Source organism: Topomyia yanbarensis, unplaced genomic scaffold, assembly GCF_030247195.1.
Source record: "Topomyia yanbarensis strain Yona2022 unplaced genomic scaffold, ASM3024719v1 HiC_scaffold_114, whole genome shotgun sequence".
In the NCBI taxonomy this organism is placed as follows: Eukaryota; Metazoa; Arthropoda; class Insecta; order Diptera; family Culicidae; genus Topomyia; species Topomyia yanbarensis.
The window spans coordinates 59104-79925 of NW_026683288.1; the positions used below are offsets into that span (position 1 = coordinate 59104).

Genomic DNA, 20822 nt, shown 5'->3' on the forward strand with positions numbered 1-20822 from the left:
TGCTTTAAGGTTGGACAGAGAATGCGTAAAAATCGAAAACGAAAAAAGCAGTTTTTTCCACACCGTGTGTTAGATTTCATAAAAATCAATCAGACTTTGTAGAATGTTGATACCAAGGAGTTTTTATTCTCAGGTGATACGATCCTCAAAAACGCCGATCAGCCATGTTGGTTTTAGAAACGACAGCTAACAACATTGTTTACTATTTCTCTCCATATGTTTGCTTAGATCTCAGGCGGTAAACAAAGTTGTTCGCTGTCATTTTTCTTCCCCGCAGTATGCTGCACGCTTACCTCACTCCTCACCTAGTTACTGCCAAAGACGAATCACCTTATAACTCTAAGCACCTTGGTTGATACAGTACTGTTGATTGATTTTTATGAAGATCTAACACACGGTGTGGAAAACACTGCTTTTTTCGTTTGCGATTTTTGCCCTTTCTCTGTTCAACCTTAAGCAAACTCAGCGTTAATATCGGTAGATTCTGTAAAGTTTTATCGACAGGCCGAAGAAATAGAACAAAATTTTAAGATGTCAAATATGTTCTCCTAATTTTTAGACGATAAACAGGCCTGGAATTACGGACCAAACCTGAATAAAAGATGAATGCTGCTGGTTGTGCCTAAAATCTATTGTTTTTGGTAGGAATATTAAAATGGCACTTTTACCGCATGGCGGTCTTTGAATGGGTAGGATATCCTAAAATCAAAAGATCTGGCCACTCTGCTCACAAGTCACGTCGAACAAGAAAATGTCAAAATTTCTCTCTCTTTGAGAAAAATTAGCAGCCAGTCAGTAAGTAGTGTTGTTCAGTGAAGAAAAAAAAGTAAGTTGATCAGTGAATGTTTTTGCAGGAAAAAGTGGTGAAATTTTCCATAAATAGTCCAAAAAACTGTTGAGAAGGTAAGTGTGTAGTGTATCATCAATAACGGAGTGGAAAATCATAATTTCCAGCCATTGTGAGTGCTAATTCGGCTACTGAAGAAATGTTGCAAAATATTTTCCTCCATGTCGATCGAACACGGTAGGAATCAGTCGATGCATGAATAAGTAGGGTGCTGATCCGTTATTAGCGAGACCTCCTGAATCGATATTGTTTTGTTTTGTTCATTACTCTTGGAGATGAACAGTAATATGGTATTTTTGGATGTTGATAGTACTGTTTGTCGAAACTGCTTATGTTAATTGGTTCATAATGATAATTTCAATTTGTCGATCTATGTTCGCGGCAGTGGCTCTCAGTATCGATTAAAAGCATTTTTTACGTAATAATTGACGTGAGCCCGTTCGAGAGGTGTTGAATTTGGAAAAGGTTGCAGGTTGAAATGGATCGATAACTACGGGACATTGAACAAACATCTACCGCTTTCGACGAGATGACGTTCAGGGTCTAAGTGTTTGATATCTCACAAAATTACCATAACAATCATCTGTTCCGATTGATCTAGACAAAGAGAAAATTAATGACTAAGCGCAAAACAAACTCGTAGCATCCAATGCTGTCTTGATTGATCCCAAAATGGCACTTGATAGTCTCAATATATTATGGTAATCTATTTGTTTCATATCTTCCACTCAGTAAGAAAAGCATATACCTAGGTATGAAGGCGAAATGACCTCTTTAATTATTGCAGTCTATCGATTAATTAGATAAACATTTGAGAAATACTGAGAGATTCATATTGGGAAAGATATTTGGCTACCCAGAATAATAAAAATAGAATAAGAGTTCTTGGAGCTCGAATCATGTATCAAGTTCTAAAGCTCACCCTTAAAGAATAGTTTTAAAGTGCCCCAACTTTTATACAAAGCTTATTGTTTCTACACTTAAGCCCGTTTTAAGCGTGGATTTTGTGACGCAAAACCTTACCAACAGGAATATATCGTATCTATTCCAAAATATGAGTATCAATTAGATCAAATTGGAAATCGTGCATTTGAGGGTTAAATAATTTTTGAATCAATGCTATTCGAGTTATGCAACATGTTTCACGATTTCTATTAATTTTGAAAATGATTATATGAAAAAACCCAACAATCGGTAAACATGAAATACTGGAATTCTATAAACAGATAGGTATATAGCCATTGCCGCTAAAGTCGGTGTTGGCAATAAATGCGGCTACGAATAAAATTCAATTAAAGTTTACATTGTTAATGTGTCCCTTGTTTCTCGTTTCTTTAAGGTCACTTCTAACTGCAAAAGCTCGAATTCAACATCATTGAAATGAATAATCAACACTTGCAATTCATAATACTCAAAGCCAACATGTTACTAGGAGAAAGACTACGCTAAAAAAAGTCACTGGATAGCTATACCGAATATTGTTATTTCGTCCTACGTCAACCACACCGAGTACCATATTGATATTTAGAATTCGTTCTCTTGCTCCAATAAAATGGAGCATGGCAAAGCAACTGACTGTAGCAGTACCACACCAACAAAGCCGGAATCAGTGACACTTCAACTGGGTGCAGCACAGAAAACAGATGACAATCTCAGCATAAAATCGTCCGATTCGGTAACAACCAGCGGTGAATACGAAATCGTCCCGGAGGCTACATCACTTGCAGACGTGGTTGACGGAACTGGTTCGATCTTGAACTTAGTCAAAGATCAAATTCAGCAGGGTTCAAAACAGTTTGGCGATTTGAACCTGACGGATTGTTTTGAAGAAGACGAGGTGGTGGTGAACTTGATTGCCTCTGTTCCGGCAAAAATTGAGCCTATTTCACCCATTCTGAACATCGAAGGGAACGGGAACGTGCTAGATCTGGAAAAGAACATGGATGAGGTCATTCACGAGCTGGACGAAGAGCGCACGCTTAGTGCCAGCGATGACGATCCTGGGAGTGCCAACAAAAGTAAGTTGCTTAATGGTGGCAGGAAGGCGGGCATGGGTGCGTGTGCGCATATTGCTTACCGTGGCTGATAGTGGCGGTTGTTTTGATTGAAATTTAATGTTCGGCAGTTTTGAATGTAGGTTGTGCTTGTCTAGCGTTTGTTTTGCTTTTACTTGTTTCTTACGTTTTTTGCCTTTCTCAATAGAAAGGTATTGCAATTGCTCTGAAAACCGACTTTTTAACGGAGGCCCGAAGGGCCGAGTGACATATACCATTCGATTCAGTTCGTCGAGTTCGGCAAATGTCTGTGTGTGTGTATGTATGTGTGTGTGTATGTATGTGTGTGTGTATGTGCGTCTGTGTGTGTGTACGCGAACACAATCTCACTCACTTTTCTCAGAGATGGATGAACCGATTTTTACAAACTTAGTCCCAAATGAAAGGTGCAACGTTCCCATAGGCTGCTATTGAATTTCTAATGGATCCGACTTCCGGTTCCGGAATTACAGGGTGATGAGTACGATCACGCAGAAAACGTCGATTTTAAGAAATTCTGCAATGAATGTACAATGGTGAAAATTTTTCCAAAATGTGACCACAACTGCTTCGATTTGTAGTACTAGGTCATTAACAGCCATTCAAAGTCTCTTTGGTCACATTGGCCACCATCATCGGTTCCGGAAGCCCCGGCGGAAGTATCCAAATTCAGAGTAACAGTCACATCGGTTTCTCGGAGATGGCTAGACCGATTCGACTAAACTTGACCTCAAATGAAAGGTATTGCGTCCCCGTAAATGGCTATTAAATTTTATCCCCAACCGACTTCCGGTTCCGGAGTTACGGGTTGTGGCGTGCGATCACATAGCAAATTGTGATTCAAACCGATACCCCGATGGAAGCAAAAAAGGTAAAAATTTCGCTAAAATGTCTCTCAAATAACTTAACTTTGCAGTTCTAGGTCACCGACGGCCAAACAAACTTTCGTTGACTACATTGACCACCATAGACGGTTCCGGAAGTGCCCGGGAAAAGCGGCCATCTTTCATAACTAGCAAACTCATATCAGTTTCTCGGAAATGGTTGGGCCGATTTTCACAAACTTAGTCCCAAATGATAGCTATATTATCCCCACAGATGTCTGTAACATTTCGCACGGACCGCTTGTATGGTTCCGGAAATATAGACTGAACGGTCCGGTCACACATGAAATTCCCATATAAGCCGGAACTCAAAATTTTTTTCAAAGGGGGGACCCCATGAAATTTCAGAAATCGAATTCGTATTTTTGATGCCAAACATCTTTAAAATGCATGAAACGTCGAGATTTTATGTTACCACGAATTTTTTTTTTTTTTTTTTGGAAATCGACTTTTTGGGACTTTGCCTTTTTTCAGTTCAATATTACCGAGGCTGTTTTTTCTTTTTCAAAATTTTAGAACTCGAATAATGATTTATTTTCCTGTATATAGTTGTCATGTGATGTATAATAATAAAATGTAATATATGCATTTAAAAGCTTTTAATGAATATAAATAACGCACACATTCTCGTGATTCATGATTGAGAAAGGCACAATTGCACCGCTAGGTGGATTAAAATAGGTTTTTTTGCTTTGTTTAAGTATGTCAAACGATTTGCTGCTAAAAAGTGAAAAACCAATCATTTCTGGCACTTCGATAAGAACACGTAGTGGAGTGTCCATTGGAGCATTTAGTTCGAAGCGGAAGAGTTAAACAGTTATCATTAAATAAGATCAAGCTAGTTCACCAATGTACTAAGACATTTCTTACGACAAAAAATGTTTAGTTCAAAATTCCACACAGAATCCTTATGTGAAATATGAAGAATTGAATTCATTGTAAAGTAGATTCCCCTTACATTACTAAGTATGTAGTTCAAAGGCCAAGGTTTATCTAATGTTCTCAGCAACGTTAGACTTTTGACACGCGCGTATCGAACGCGTTCATTTGTTATGACTGTGTGCATTCTAATGCAGTTGTCATCGACGACAAGAGCAATAAAAGTGAAATAGAGGATCGATGTACAGCATAGCGTTCGAAAAAAAAATCACGACACTGTAAGAAATGACAATGCTGGCATTGTATCCCGAAGCACCTTTTCCAATAAGGCCTAAATTGTGTGTCGTTAATTATTAATTGAAAAAAATAGTTCTTATATGGTAATTTCATATGTGACCAGATGATTCAGCGTATATTTCTGGAAACATATGACCGATCCGCACGAAATTTTAAAATAGTCTACTGCCGTGATCCGCACAACAGTCTTATTTGCTATGGGTTTCCTATGCATGTGGGATTGTTATGCGTATCACGGCAGTATAGGGATCATATACCTTTCATTTCAGACTAAGTTTGTGAGCCCAACTATCTCCGAGAAACTGATGTGAGTTTATTAATTTTGGAAGGAAGGCCACCGTTCTTGGGCACTTCCGGAAAAGTCTATGGTGGTCAATGTGGGCAACGAAACTTCGGTTGGCAGTCAGTGACTTAGATTTGTAAATGTAAATTGTTTGGCACCCATTTTAGCAAAATGTTTATTTTTTTGCATTCGTCGCGGTCCGGTTTGAATCGGAATTTTCTATGAGACTGCACTTCACGACCCACGACTCGGGAGCCAGAAGACGGACTGGAATGAAATGCAATAGCTGGTCACGGGGACGAAAACATTTCAGACCTTAAGACTAAGTTCAACCAAATCGGTGGAATCGTCTCTGAGAAACCGATGTGACTGTGATTCTGAATTTAGATGCTTCCGCCGATGGGCTAGCGAGGTCACCGACCCAGCAAAACGACGAGCAGCAGCATAGGTAGACCATTCCAAATAAGCGCGGCGATAAACTAATAGAGCGGCAAGGAAAGCTAGCGTTTCATGTGCGCATGCCGAAATCAAGCATTATTTAAGAAGACCAGCAGTTTGAGTTGCCCAAAGTGACGAAGGCGAAGAGCTTTAGGAATTCGCGAAAAGCAAGGCCAACGTGCACGGACAGATCAGGGATCTAGCGATTAGCATCAAATCCGCCGTAGCAGCAGACAAATATGAACAGATGGCGTTACTGGAGAGAGCTGAAAATGCCGAAAAGACACTGAAGACCACGGAAGTAGCGAAAGCAGAAGCCTATGAAACGCCGAAGGGTTACCTGTATTTCCGCCCTGTGAAATGTGTAAGGGAACCACCAAGAGAGGAGGATGAACCGAACAGCACCTATCGGGAACTCGTGGCAGAAGAGTGGGAGGAGAAGCGAACGTGAGAGATTTAGTTCCAAGTAGTGGTCGAGTGCAAGAATTTGAACGAGATCACAACGGAAGACGAAGTAAGGAGCGCAGTAATAGAGCAATGTAACCTGGAGAAAGGGGAGATGCCACAGCTTATCGCCATCCGCAGCCAACCAGCTTATGTCGACCAGTAAGATCAAAGTCGGATGGTCGTTGTGCTCGTTACGATTGATCCTTAGAGCCACCAAACAAACGGAGATGTGTTTCAAGTGGCTCAGTTTTATCCATCAGGCAACAAACTAGAGGCCCGCACAGAACTGGTCTGTGCAGAAAATGTGGGGAGAAGGGACACATTGCGAGAGACTGCACAAAGCAACCGAAGTGCTTGCTCTGCACAAAGGAGGGTGGAAAAGACCTCATGATAGCGAAGGCAGGCCAATGATGATGAAGATAGCCCTTCTTAATCTCAATCATTGCGACATTGCATAGCAACTGCTGTAGCAGTCAACAACAGTAACGAAGTGCCACGTCGCAATTATTGCAGAGCCGTGTCGTGTTCCTCCCGCTAACGGTAATGGGTGCAGGGATAGTGGCAATCCAAGTGATGGGCGGTTTCCATGTCTAAGAGGTAATGAGTAGCACACACGAAGGCTTCGTGATCGCCAAGATCAATGGCGCAATCGTAAGTAGCTCTTATGCTGGCTCACGGTGCACACCAGAGCACTACAATCGGGTGCTGGACGCACCAACCGACTCGTTAGTAGGACGAACGCCGGTTGTTATAGGAGGAGATTTTAACGCTTTGGCCGTGGAGTGGGGTAGCAAACTGACCAACGCTAAAGGTTACAGCCTGTTGGAAGCCCTGGCGAAGTTGAATGTAAAGCTGAGCAACAAAGGTTCCGCTAGCACATTCCGTAAAGACAGTCGGTAATCCATCATCGACATAACATTCTGCAGTGCGTCGGTGATGGATAACATGAAATGGCGAGTTAGTGAGCAGTACGCACATAGCGACCACCAGGCGTTAGCGAAATGGCATTGTAACGCGGAGAGTGAAGACTGACGAGCGTAAGTGGAAAATAAAGAACTTCGGCAAGGCCCTTTTTGTGGAAGCACTTTGTGCTGATAACCTCGATCCAATTCCGAATGCCGATGAGCTGTCGGAAACATTAGTGAGGAACATGAGTACGAACTGCGTGCGTACTGGTGGAACGAATGGCTTAGCATCCTTCGTGCATAAAAACCAGAAGACTCGTTCAGAGAGCAAGATTTGAGGCAGTCAGAGAAGAATGTAAGGTAACATGCTGGGCTGCCAGGGCCGCTTTCAAATGTCAGAGAGTGCTTAGTAAGTCCTGCTGCTACAAGGAGCTGTGCTAAGGAGTAACGCCTGGGGCCATGCTTACCGTGCCGTGATGGCCAATATTGACGCCAGCCAAAAAAAAAAAGATTTTTTTCCGAAGCATGACCCATCCGTATGGTCGCGTTCACCGTACGTTGATGCAGACTTACAATGGCGAAAAGGCTGAAAACGGAAAAATCTCCCAGTCCAGGCGATATCCCCACGTGGCACTAAAGACCGAGATCCTGTCGTTTCCCGACATGTTCAAGATAGTTCTGCAGAAACACTACTTCCCGGATGGATGGAAGATCCATAAGTTGATGTTGCTGCCAAAACCAGGAGATCCAGCATCGTATCGGTCTATAAGCCTACTGGATATTCTTGGTAAACTTCTTGAAAGGGTCATACTCAACAGGCTTACGAATTACGCTGAAAATGAGAACGGACCAACGCAGAGGCAGTTCGGATTCCAGAAAAGGGATATCGACGGTGGACGTCATCCGCACAGTCACCGTGAACGCGGAGAAAACATTGAAGCAAAGAAGAGGGGGTAATCGCTACTGCGCCGTGATTACGATCGACGTAAAGAACGCGTTCAAGAGCGCCAGCTGATAGCTTTCGCCGTAACGCTGCACAGAATACGGGTCCTGGACTATTTGTGCAAGGTTCTGAAAAGTTACTTCCAGAACCGAGTACTGGTCTACGAGACGAACATGGGACAGAGGACGATTGGGGTCACGGCGGGAGTATCTCCATACTCGGCCCAACGCACTGGAATATAATGTACAACGGAGTGTTAACACTGGAACTGCCCAGGGGAGTCGACTTTGCAGATGACGTTGTGCTGACGATAACCGGTGAGACCCTCTAGGAGGTGAGGTGGAGATGCGAGCGGCAGAGATAAAAGGCATCGTGGAAACGTGGAATGCTGACGCTAAGTTGCAGCTGCAGCTGGCACTAAAAGACGGGAATACTCAATCTCATCGATGCGTGCGCTGAAGCACCTGGGTATGATGGTCGACGATCAATTAAATTTGAGAAGGCTGCGAGGATATCTAACGCATTGGCAAGGATTATGGCGAACATTGGATCAGCCAGATGCACCACAATGCGTCTCCTGGCGGGTGTTCACTATCAATACTGAGATATGGCGTACTGGCCTGGGTTGCTGCGCCAAACTCAACGAGTAACCCGACGAAGTCGACAAGCACGTTTCGCCTAATAGCTGTTCGTATTGCGAGTGCGTACATAATGATATCGTCAGAGGCGGTATGCGTAATTGCTGGGATGATCCCCATCTGCATCAGTCTTGCTAAGGACGTGGAATGTTACCAGCGGAGGAATACACGAAATGCAAGGAGACGGGTCAACGCGGACTCGTTGGTTAAGTGGTAGCAAAAGTGGAACAACGTGGAGAAAGGAAGAAACCGACTCATCCCAAATGTGTCAGTGTGGGTGCATAGGATGCATGGAGGGGTGAACTTCCATTTGGAGCGGGCACACAAGTACCTGCATCGGCTTAGATATGTATTTCGTTTGGCCTGAGTGTGTGAACGCGCAAGAGACACTGAAACATGTGGTCTTCGAATGCCCTAAGTTCGAGGGGGTATGCCTGGTGTGACAGTTTCACGACGAGCATATCTGGGATGCTATCAACAGAATTGTTACGAATATACGCTGTGAGCTACGGGGAAAAAGAAGGTATCAACAAAGTAGCGCCATCGCCTCCAAAATCACCGTAAATCCACAAATCGGGTCTCGGGAGAAATTCCACCGCCCTGGAATTCTACGCCAGTGTAGATTAGGTCCACCACCGGGGACCAGTTAAGTAGTGCGCGAGGTAGCGCCGGGATGGGGTCGTCGAGGCATCAGCGAACCGGACATCAGACTCCACCGGAATCGCTAGACCGACCTCGATGCCGTGCCGGATTACTTGTGAGTAGGATAGATCCATCACCGGGGATTAGATCGCGGCGAATAGCTAGCAGTAGGCCGTTGAAGCGCCGAAAGCTATGCTCTACTCAGAACAGCTGGATAGACCAGCACATACTGACTGGCCCGTTGAGGAGGCTAGGTTGAGTAGATCAGCACGAAGTGGGGAGCTAAATGGCTTACGGAAACGAATATCAGTATAGCGAGAAATCTATCGCTAGGGAATTCACAGTAGAATAGTTTCACCGCCGTGGACTATCCGAGTATATCGTGCCGAAAACGGGAGCTAATTGGCTCACAAAAAAAACATCGGTACCGAGAGAAATTCTGCTGCTTTCCGTCAAAATAAGGTGAGTTCACTGCTAAATGGCTGATGGAATCAGAATCTAATCGGCTCACTGAGATGAAAGCTAAATGGCCTATTACGTCGCCAGGAGTTGACTCAAAGATCGAATCAAGCTCCGAGATAGCTGCGAAAAACTCGTGAGCGGAAGAAAGAGGTGCGACGAAAGCACAACCCCCTGCGAAGCAATACAATAATGTAGTTATGTGAGGCAGAAGGGCGAAAAAAGAGTAAGAAGTGTTCTTAATGGTTAGGCACGAAAGTGAGTCATGAACTCCACACAGTGCCAATACACTACAACAGCACAGACTTTTGAAGCTTTTTAAACATTACTATTAATAACCCAGTCCTCGAATGGTGGAGTGAACAGCACTATGAGGGAAGCTCAACCTTTAGCACAGGCTGCACCAGGAACAGGAGTTCAGGGGCTTAACGACATCCTCCAGGACCTACTGCGAGTTGAGGAGTCTTGCTAGGAAATAATAGGGTTTGGTAGCATCACTCTGTTACATACGAGCGTTCCAAGAGCAGATGTCAAACCATTTCTACGTCGAGTAGTGCCATGGCGGACATGAGAAATCTTGATAAAATTGTTTGAAACAGGAAATTCAATAAGATTTATAAATCTTAGACCAGTAGTTCCTCGATGAACCAAAAAATAGAAGAAAGTTTGGATTTTGGAAAATGGCTACAATGGTAAAATTCGCTCACTTTTCTTCAAAATTATATGGAAAAAAATCCGTTGCGTGTGCAAAATTATGTGGAGAAAGTTTTCCGTGGTTCATCGACTGGCCACACATGTTATGCACTCTCATAATGAAGATCAAGCCTATCCGTTGAATAGTTTTTGGATATCATTAACTCCGATGAAGCGAATTCGTTCCGCTTCTGCTAAGATCCTATCAAAAAATCCTTATTATGGCATACTGGCCATGGCGGACGGCAGGATACGAATCACGAATATTTGACGGTGACTTTGGGCTGAGAGGCGTGCAGTTCTACTCCCTGAGTACAGTATGGCTGCCTCCGCCCCGCTAAAATCTTGGTAGGTCACTGGGTACGTTCCAAACTCCTCACCATGATATTAGATTCGGATGGACCATTTTACGCCGATCCGACTCTGGACACTACTATCCATTAGGATAGTGTCATCCCTAGCATGACCTCTCTGCTTGCATAGATAACCATGGTATCACAAAAGGTAACTACTTGTAACAAATGGAGATAGCGGCCCGGAGTTAGAACCCAATAAAATAACTCACACAAACGGAGCAGTGGGAGTGAATTCATTCGTCAGAGGTGGTTTGATGAGGCCAGCAAGCCTATAGTGTCTATTCTTTAGAAAATTTCGAATATGTATACACGAATTTTGTCGACACTTTCGGGACCATTAGAGAATAGTAGGGTGACCATACGTCCTGGTTTCCCAGGACATGTCATGGTTTTGCATTGACTGTCCTGGTGTCCTGGGAAGTCAAGGAAAATACTTAATTTGTCCTGGTTTTTCTCCTGTAAGCCTAATCTATTTCTATTTATTCAGTCTTCCCTTTTCACTATACGACCGACCGCAACTACAACGTATACTTATCCTCAATCGGAATGCGACAAACAAAACTTAATACAGTCGAATCTCCCAATTGTACCTTCCGATGGTTTTTTTTATTCTCTCAAGAGTGCCTCGTCAACATTGATGAAGCAATGGTTACCAGCGCTTTTTCTCGGCTTAAATCGTCTTTCAATCCGGGACCCGAAGAATTCCCTTTGGTACCTCTGAAAAGATACATCGGTGTTTTGGTGCTTCTGCTTCTACTTGAGTTCTTTTGCTAGTGGCTTTTTTTCGTCTTACTGGAAATCCAATCCATAGAAAGAAAAATAGCAACTATCGTGGAAAAATTTCATTGAGCGCTCTCTCGAGCTGGGGATCATGGAATTACTACAGGGTCAATACCAGTACCTAAGCAGTCGCTCTGCTTGTGCACTGCAGTGAATCCAACGAACGTTTCTTCCTAAAGTCTGCTGTCTATATGTACCGTGCCAGTACTATAAACAAGCAAAGCAATCGAATAATAAAATTCGTCCCAAGCCAGTGTGAACAATAAAGCACCGTTACTTTCATCGGTGCGATATCGATCATTCATTTCAAGATGTTGAAACTCAACAGCAAATTTGCAAATGCAGTTTAGACTAACGGAAGACGTCGTTATACAAGCCTACCACACTCGTTACTGATAACGTTTAAAACTTTGGCCATAACGGAAAGTTACGCGATTGAAAACAACATGCAATACGTGTAGGTAAGCATGATAATGTTAGGATCAAGATACCCGTTTATATTGAAAATGATAAGATTGATATGCGTCTGCACGATCTACACCTGGGTACTATTAATAAATTTATTACAACCATCATGTCGGAATACGTAACGGTGGAATCCTTTAAGTTTGAAACCTGGAAAAAAATTTATAGGTATTTTCAAGGGTGTTTGTTTAGAGAGAATGCGAGTAACGGAACCTATTCCTTCATATCTGAACTTTCAATTCAAAGCAAAACGCGTGACCAAATCTCAAATCACGCTGTGCGCGTATGAAGAACAGACCCCTGCGTGCCCTACGTTGTTACACAAGAAGACACACTACGAGAAACCATGCACATAAACCTCTAACGAAGCAATATCAACTGCAAGCATACCCATCACACAGCCCTTCATCAACTTCAACTAAATCACAAACCACCGGAGTTGCAGCTCAGGCACCAACGAATACTGGAGCAATAGAACCTACGCACAGCATGTCCGATCATTGTGATACGTCTACTACTTTCCAATCAACTGCCAGCACCACCGGTAATAAAGTAAATAACAAAGAACACATATACGCGATCGCGACTCGTAGGCCCCACAAACAACTCAAACCAGGTAATCGTGAAAGCCCATACAACATTAACAGCGAGGATAGCATGAAGGAAAACGATAAACCGAGAGAAAGCGGACTAAGAGGCAATGAAGTAAATAGATCTTCAACAAGAAATAAGAACTTTACACAAAGTAGCAAATCGCGTACACAAGATCCGATAGATATACAATAAAATTCGATTTATTTATTTTTATTTACACATTGATAATATTAAAAGATCCACGGCTCAGGTAATGCATTGAGGCGTGTCAAATAAATGAAATAGCTAATGGACGATTAACATGCCTTCACGCCTGGACGCTGAACAGCGACTAACCGCCGAGTGTAGCATCCTACATAACAGGGAGTATGGAATGTCGCGCTCAAACAGTGCTGCGAAATTTCAAAATCAGTTACTTATTTCTGCTTGTATTTACCGAAACCAAAATTCAGATTCACCGCCTCCATCATTCATTAACTTTCCAATTGACTGAAACTTCATGCAGATTGGAATGCTTGAGTACAGAGGAAATATAAATTCCTTTACCAACCAAAGCATTTATTTGTTTTTATGTGGACAGTTTGAAGGCAGAAGCTGGCATCTTCTACATTTTCGAGCATTAGTGAACTGCATAATCTATATCTGATGCACTTTTGCTTAATAATCCCTCTCATAGGTAGGATGGAAACAAAATTCAGTTTGCTTCTGAAACCGAACATGTCCGAACCTGAATGCGCTGTGTCGGGAGAACGAATGAAGAGGGAAATGAACCAAACATTTTATTCATTGCGACGGGCATGAATTGAATTTTGTTTCCTTTCAAGTTCACGCAGGGATGTCAATTTGTTCAAGCTCGGGATATCATTTACACCAAGCTATCCACCAGTTTTCGTATAACAATCGATTAAACGGAGAAATTTTTGGTAACAACGGTACGTTTTTCAGCTCTCAAATCGAGAGATAATGGTTGTCATTGGAGATTGGTAGGCATAGCGCAGGAAAGCTACTTGGGATCGCTGATGTTTCTGATTTTCGTCAATGTCGTGTTTTTGTACTGGAAACTCCTCGCCGGTCCTGCACAGACCATCTCATCATGAAACGTTTGCTGAAGGTGGTGTAGCAAGAAATGCCTTTGTGTAAATCCGAAAAAGTTCTTGGTGATCGGATTCCGACGAAAGACTTTCTGGCAGAGCTCTTCCTTCCTTAAAATATATTTATAACTATTAGGGTACTTACCAAGTCTGGTTGATGCTTTTCGCTGTTTAGAATTGCATGCGTGACTACAGACGCTATGGTTACTACAGAATCGCGCCCTCGCCTGCAGAGATGATTTTGTCTTCAGGCGCTATCAAGCAGTGAGTGCGGTCAAATCTAAAGATATACCAGGATCTGACGAGGACTACCCGATGTCCCGCAGCGTGCTGTCTTGGTAGTACAGGCGTATAGGTCTACCGTCGACGATCTGCCGTAAACTACAAGCTTGTTTCGTCTCTTCTCTGTCATCGTCCACCTTCTCTTTCCTGCTGTTATTACGAAGCGAAAATTAAATTCCCACGAAAATTTCCCTCTCAAGTAAATAGGCCGTTGTTAGAAAAAGTTCTCATCTCCCTAAAAATTAAAAGTAAGGTGTATTTATAGTAGGTATTATATTTAGTTACCGCCACCCCTTTTTAGGTTTTAGTGATTAATTCCCCATGTACATTGAACTATATTATTAATTAAGATATAGTCTAAAAATTGCGCCCTACTTTTAACAAGTAGTTAAAAAAATCAGAAAGTTTTAAGTTTTAAGAAACTTTAAATGTAAAATGCAAAAATTGACACCTTTAAGCGCTAATGGTACCGTGCGTTATCAAATAAACAGATTTAAAAAAAATCTGAAAGTACCGGAGTAACTCATTCTAAAAGCGTAAAATGAGCCACATATTTTTAATAATTTGTTCGTACGATTTTCGTCATTATTATTTGTCTTTGTTTAACAGCATTTTTGCTGGACACTGTTTCTCCAAACACAATTTACACAGAATGAGACTAGAAGATGATTGGTTGTATGTGCGACGGATGTGACGAGATAGAAGATGCTAAACATCTTATTATGTTCTGTGCAAAATACCTCAAAACACGAGCGAGTTACAATCTCGAAAAATTCAGTAGTATCCAAGAATTATTTGAATCGAAAAATGTGATTCTTTTAAAAAAAAAATCTCAAGAAAATCAAAAAGCAAAACTAGCAACCCTGCGTCTACTTAATCCGCATTCAAAAAGGACAAAAAGTCCATGGACTATAAACAAAACTTGGCGATATATAGGATATAGCGGCTGTGGCAAAACACTGCAACATTCGTGCGAAGTAGAAGATCTCGCCAGGCTACTATGTTTTTGTGTCGTAACTGTAAATGGTGTAAACCGTGCAATTGCTTCAGCCGCCCTAGTAGTTCCAGTACTTAAGTTTTTCTACCGATACTCATATTTGCAAACATTTCTATCATCAATATTCACCACTCATCATAACTCAATTATTTCTCTCTTCCTTCGCCCCTAACACAATTTTGTAGCTCCAGTAAAATGCACCAGCAGCGGTACCGATCCGAAGCCACCACTATCCCAGCTATCCCTAAGAGGATTAAAACTGCGCCCTCCGAAAGACACTGTCGTAAAATCTCCAAATCTACAGTCCCCGGAAAATCGGGTAGGACAATCGGTCTTCTACGACTGTCTCGATTCTAGCCCGATGACGGAGAAAAAAGATACCATGAAACCGGATCACTATCCGGCCGAAACGGATGACGATGAACTGTCCGATATCGATCAGGAGTGTACTATTTTCAGTGGAGTTTCCTACCTGGGAGCAACGGGGATCAAGATTCCGAAATCCGAGAAGGAAATCCTGCAAAAGGTAGCAGAAATGCACGCAACTTCGAGTGTAACACCGTTGGGCATGAAGATTTCAGTTAGCATTCCGACCTGCTCAGAGGGGTTGGTGGTGTAAGTTTTTCTAGTTTGTATGTGTTGAATATTCACTGTTCATAAATCACTTTAAAGGTTATACGATGGGGAAACGAACGCTGTCGTTGCTACCTACGAGGTTCAACGTATTTTATTCTTCGCGCGTGGTCCCGCCGGCACGCCGACACAGGCCTGCTTTGCATTCACGTGGTCCCACGGAGAATCACAGGAAACTGCCAGTCATCAGTGCCATGTCTTCAGATGTAACATCCCGGAGGCGGTGACCCAAGTCAGCGGTTAGTCAATTCAAAAACTCGTGTGTTTATTTTGTTTGCACCAACTGCCTTTTGCTTATGCTTACCTGCTTCTTATGCATACATACTTTCTAGCACATTATCTCAATTAGCGTCTCCACTAATCAATTACTATCGTCTACGTTTGATTAGCTTGCTTTGCGAAGGCCTTCCAACGTGTGCTGCCACCGAGCGTTCCAGGAAGTATGACAACCTCGCTGGCCGATTGCAGTCTGAACCCGATGGTAGCGTCCATAACCTCGGATAGTGCCGGCAATCCGATCCAATCGGCGATGTACGAATTCAATGTTTCGCTGGAAATCAAGGAGAAGGAAAAAAGTGGCTACACGACAGTGCCCAGAGACGCAAAATCCAGCTTTCGTCTCAGGTGCAACACAGACAAAGAAGTATGCATCGTAGTAAAACAGGTCCCGTCGGAGCTGTATCCTTCGCTGTTCATCGAGCGATGCTTTGGAGTGCTTCTGAGTCCGGGAAAAATTGTTCGGCAAGCCGATATGCAACTCTTGGATATGGTATGTATATTATCTCGAAGTTAGACTGTTATTGATTCAAATGATCAACTTGTTCTGTTAGGTCAACATGGGATACGTCAAACCGGAATCGACATTGGTTCAGTCAAATCCAATGACCGCTTCGATAACGTCACTGTCGGCAGCTTCGACCATCTCACAGTTACCGTATCAAATTCGAGCAGAATGGAAAGCGAACGATAAAGCATTCGAGCAGCTTAACACTGAAACACAGAAAAAATCTTTAACCGTTGCAGTCGATCTAGTCATCAAAGGTATCCAGGAACCGGTGCGATTCGTAATTGAAACATCTGTTATGATACTGTCGCAAAGCGAACTACGGATAATGCAAAATCTGTTCACTAACAAACGACTGCTGGTGATGCAGTACTATCTGACACTACGGGAAAGTGGTGAGGGTAGCTGGGAGGTTGAATCCATTGATCATTCCGACGAAATTGTCGATCAAATGGCCCCCGCATCGCTATCGCTAAATCTAAACTTTAAAACTTGGACCTTCAAAACGTCCGCCAGTGTGCAATCGATGGAGTTTGACGATTCCAGTCCAGACTACAGCTCCGACGGTGACGAACCGCTGCTCAGTGGCACCGGCGAGGTCTCGAGAGAGTGCCCCAGTGCTTTGCTGGATGATTGGAACGAAATACTGGTCGAGTGGGATCGGGACAACTTGGACAAGCGTCCTCGGAATCTGGCGAGTCTGGTTCGATGTGGTATACCGGATATTCTTCGGGGAGCCATCTGGCAAAAGTTGGCCAATGTCGAGAACAAAACGGAGATGACAGACTCGTACCGGGTGTTGATCACCAAAGAGACCAGCTGTGAGAATGTGATTCAACGGGATATCAACAGAACGTTTCCGGCACACAAGTTCTTCAAGGAGAGCGGTGGGATAGGTCAGGACAGTCTGTATAAGGTATCGAAGGCGTATGCGGTGTATGACACTGAGGTCGGTTACTGTCAGGGGTTAAGCTTCATTGCGGCCAGTTTGCTGCTTCATGTAAGTATGTCGTATGGGTGCCAAATTGACGAATTTTGAAGGTATACATACAGTCTATTTTGCACCATATTTTTTACGCGCACGCTATCATAGCGTAAACGGTCATCCATTGTAAATTACAATTCAGTAGATTCAGACCAAAAATGAAAAAAATATCAGTTGACAGACAAACAAAAAATCGCTTTAATTTATTCTGTACTAAAACTAATTTATCTGTCGAACGACTGTGATTTAAATGAGTACAAATCACATTCGTTCGAAACAATACTTGGTCTCCATGCAAAATATGGTTGTATTTTTAGTAGTTCGATTTGCATTAATTATCGAATTCGATGCGAAACACCCGAAAACTTTTCAACTGTTCGGAGGGGATATTCTGCTAATTGACTATAATTTCTGCTCATCAGATGCCCGAGGAGGAAGCTTTCTGTGTGCTAGTCGCTCTGATGTACAACTACGGCCTGCGTGATATGTACAAACTGGGCTTCGAATCACTCTACCTTCGACTGTACCAGCTGAATCGTCTCATGAAGGATCAGCTACCGGATCTGTATGAACATTTCTACAACACCGGGATCGAGTCGCACATGTTCGCCAGCCAGTGGTTTCTGACGCTGTTCACCGCCCGCTTCCCGCTGTATTTTGTGTTCTACATTTTGGATGTGTTCCTGTTGGATGGGATTACGGTACTCTTCCAGGTGGCTTTGACACTGCTTTCGGCTTGCAAGAAAGATTTACTCGAGCTAGATTTTGAGGGGATTTTGAAGTATTTCCGCGTATCACTGCCCAAAAAGTGTAGGAGCGACAATCAAGCCAAGAGGCTGATGAAGTTGTCGTTTGAGTGCAAGGTGAAGAAGTTGAAAAAGTACGAATTGGAGTACTTGGCCAAGAAGGAGGAAAGTGAACGCAAAGAGCGAGAAATGAAACAGTATGAGCTGAAGTTTAACGAGGAGAGAATAAAAATGAAGCAAGAGATTGTGGCGTTAAATGCGAAACTGGAAACCATGACCAGGGATGAGAAAAAGAACAGCGGAATCATTGTGGACTATAAGCAGATCATACAAAGGCAAGAGCATGAAAACAACAAGCTTCATCAGATGTTGGAGGATTTGACGGTAAGATAATAAACCAACTAATGTCATATAAACATTACCTTAAACTCTTGCCATTTTAGAAAACTGTGTCTCTCTGTTCGAAATGTTCATCCAGCATACCGAAATCGTCGCCGTTGCATAAAAGTTATGGCAAAAACTTACAAAATTCGAATAATGAGAATAACAATGACCAAACCATCCACCAGGAGAATAATCTTGGCCCACTAGATCCGCTGCTAATCGCGACACAGCGGATACGAGAGCTGGAGTTGGAACTAGCTCAAACTAAATTGGCGCAGGTTGAAGCAGAATGCAAAAACCAGGTATACTCTTTCAAATTAAGAAGCACGGTCGTCATCCATTTCTATAAAAAAAATCTATTTCAGGACCTCCACCATCAACTGAATGCCACTCTAACAGAAATGCAAACCCATCGCAGCAGTTGGCAACCGTGGTTCTCAAAAACACTGAACTCCATTCAGGAGAAAGTTGTTACAAGGCGTGATGTGAATGCCCCAATACCCACGTTCCAGTCGTACACCGACCCGAGCGTGAGTATCCATTGACGTCTACATTGCCAAAGCTTATTAACACATGCCCAAAACAGGTAAAACTGCGTGATCATTCCCAAACTTTCCCCGCGCAAGCCCAATTGCGGAACAAGCTGAATCAGCGTCACACTTTGGCACAGGTGCCATTCGAAGCCGCTGGAGGAATCGGAGATGCAAGACACGTTGGTGTTGGCGGACAAGCTAACGAGAACGTTCTATTTCAGGATTCCGTACAAAGGTGCAACAGTCTGAAGTAAATCCAGCCAGCAGTGAGACTGCATTTCCCAAATCGAAGAACACTTAACAAAAGTACTATTATTAATACAACACTCACACACACACACACACACACACACACACACACATAGCAGTAAATGCCATGCCCTTTATCTAGTTTGTTTTATACAAAAACGGCGCGAGACTTGCTGACTTCATCGCTTAGCGCTCGGGTTTCATGACTTTTTTGTTGAGAACAAATCTTAGGCTGTTGTGAAGGGAATCCAAATTTTCCTTGGATTAGAAATCCTCTCTATGAATCAAAGGATGGATAGCTTCAATCGATTGATTTGCGTACTTCATCAGACTGTGCTTCATTTTTGATGTCATTTACCTATCATATCTCTCTATCGTATAACCCAAGTTGTATTACATTGTTAGTGTTAGAATACCTACTGTAGATTGATTTTTTTATTGGTTTTGTTATAAAAGCACCTACGATAAAAGTAAAAATCTTTAGTACCGATTAGCTTATCTAAATAACTAATACCTTCAGAAGAAGATTGCATTTTTTCGAATTACAAACGATACATCCTGTGAGTAGAAACTAGATTTTGTAGAACAAACGCTTCAAACCGAATTATTTAATTTTTGCCATTGTTATCAAATCGGCCCAACACCTGTTTTCCTTTTATGCGTCAATCGGCCCTATCTGCAATGGTTACCGATAAGATGCGCATTGTGACGAAGCTAGTTCAAGCAAACCTGAGAGGGTCAATTGATGCTCGGTATCATGATACTATCAGAAATCCTTACTCAAATAATCGAAGCAAACAGTAACACTTATGAGTAATCTCTCTGTAATTATCTTTGTTCGATATATAGCATGCATAGCATCAATAAAAAATACAAGCGACGTATACACTGATACTCTTACGTTTGGTTTTTCTTATTGTTTGAAAGAAAATTGGGATTGCGTTAAATTTGGTACAATTTGTATAATCGTGTATCTCGAGGACTCACTCTGTAGCCATTCGCCTCTGATAGACAAGTAGGCTGCGGTTGTCAGACGATATACATTTTGTATGTACCCAAAACTTTGCCTCTGTTCCATTTTTGGTTACTTCATCCTAAATAGATTGTTAGACGGTATATATTGGCCAAATTAGAGCTCGAATAATTCCGATTTAGAGTTAAAGAAGTTTTTCGCGCTAAAAAAAAATATATCCAATTTTCCCTGGTGTATTTTGCAGTATCCTACTACCCTCTAAGAACAGTTGTTTTCAAAATCGTCCAATGAAGGACGTTCGTTGGACCAATTTGGACAACGTCCAAATAAACGTTCAACGAACGTCCATCGTTGGACCCTTGTTGAACGATTTTGAAACAATTTTTTGAACCTCTCAGTGGGTACCTGAAACAATAATGAAATGTATTGCGAATTTTACCCCCAGATAGACTCACAGCAAAATTATTTTGTCACACGAAAATATGCTCACATCGCATTTACCATTCGTCGTTTTCGTTTTTGAAAGTGCACTACACCGGTGTAGTCGGTGCCAAAGAGAATAGGGAAAGAGACGAATAGTGT

General features: G+C 42.5%; 1 protein-coding gene across 2 annotated transcripts; it reads left to right on the forward strand.

Moving 5' to 3' along the window:
* The first annotated feature begins 779 nt into the window (after positions 1-779).
* Positions 780-20167, forward strand: LOC131694622 (rab GTPase-activating protein 1-like). Of its 2 annotated transcripts, XM_058983099.1 has the most exons (10): positions 780-903; positions 2187-2865; positions 15139-15568; positions 15626-15825; positions 15976-16355; positions 16417-17370; positions 17778-18485; positions 18545-18787; positions 18851-19015; positions 19072-20167. In XM_058983099.1, the coding sequence occupies exons 2-10, from the start codon at positions 2400-2402 to the stop codon at positions 19270-19272; spliced, it is 3747 nt and encodes a 1248-aa protein (XP_058839082.1). In that variant the 5' UTR covers positions 780-903; positions 2187-2399; the 3' UTR covers positions 19273-20167. The 2 variants fall into 2 exon arrangements, with proteins under 2 accessions (XP_058839082.1, XP_058839083.1); XM_058983100.1 differs by lacking the exons at positions 15139-15568; positions 15626-15825.
* Positions 20168-20822: the final 655 nt, after the last annotated feature.

Excerpts from the sequence above, each read along its gene's own strand:
- LOC131694622 (XM_058983099.1), top strand. The coding sequence starts at position 2,400 with ATGGAGCATGGCAAAGCAACTGACTGTAGCAGTACCACACCAACAAAG. Across the intron at positions 2,866-15,138 it reads TCCTGGGAGTGCCAACAAAA|CTCCAGTAAAATGCACCAGC; the intron begins GTAAGTTGCTTA and ends ACAATTTTGTAG. Across the intron at positions 18,788-18,850 it reads AAGCAGAATGCAAAAACCAG|GACCTCCACCATCAACTGAA; the intron begins GTATACTCTTTC and ends AATCTATTTCAG.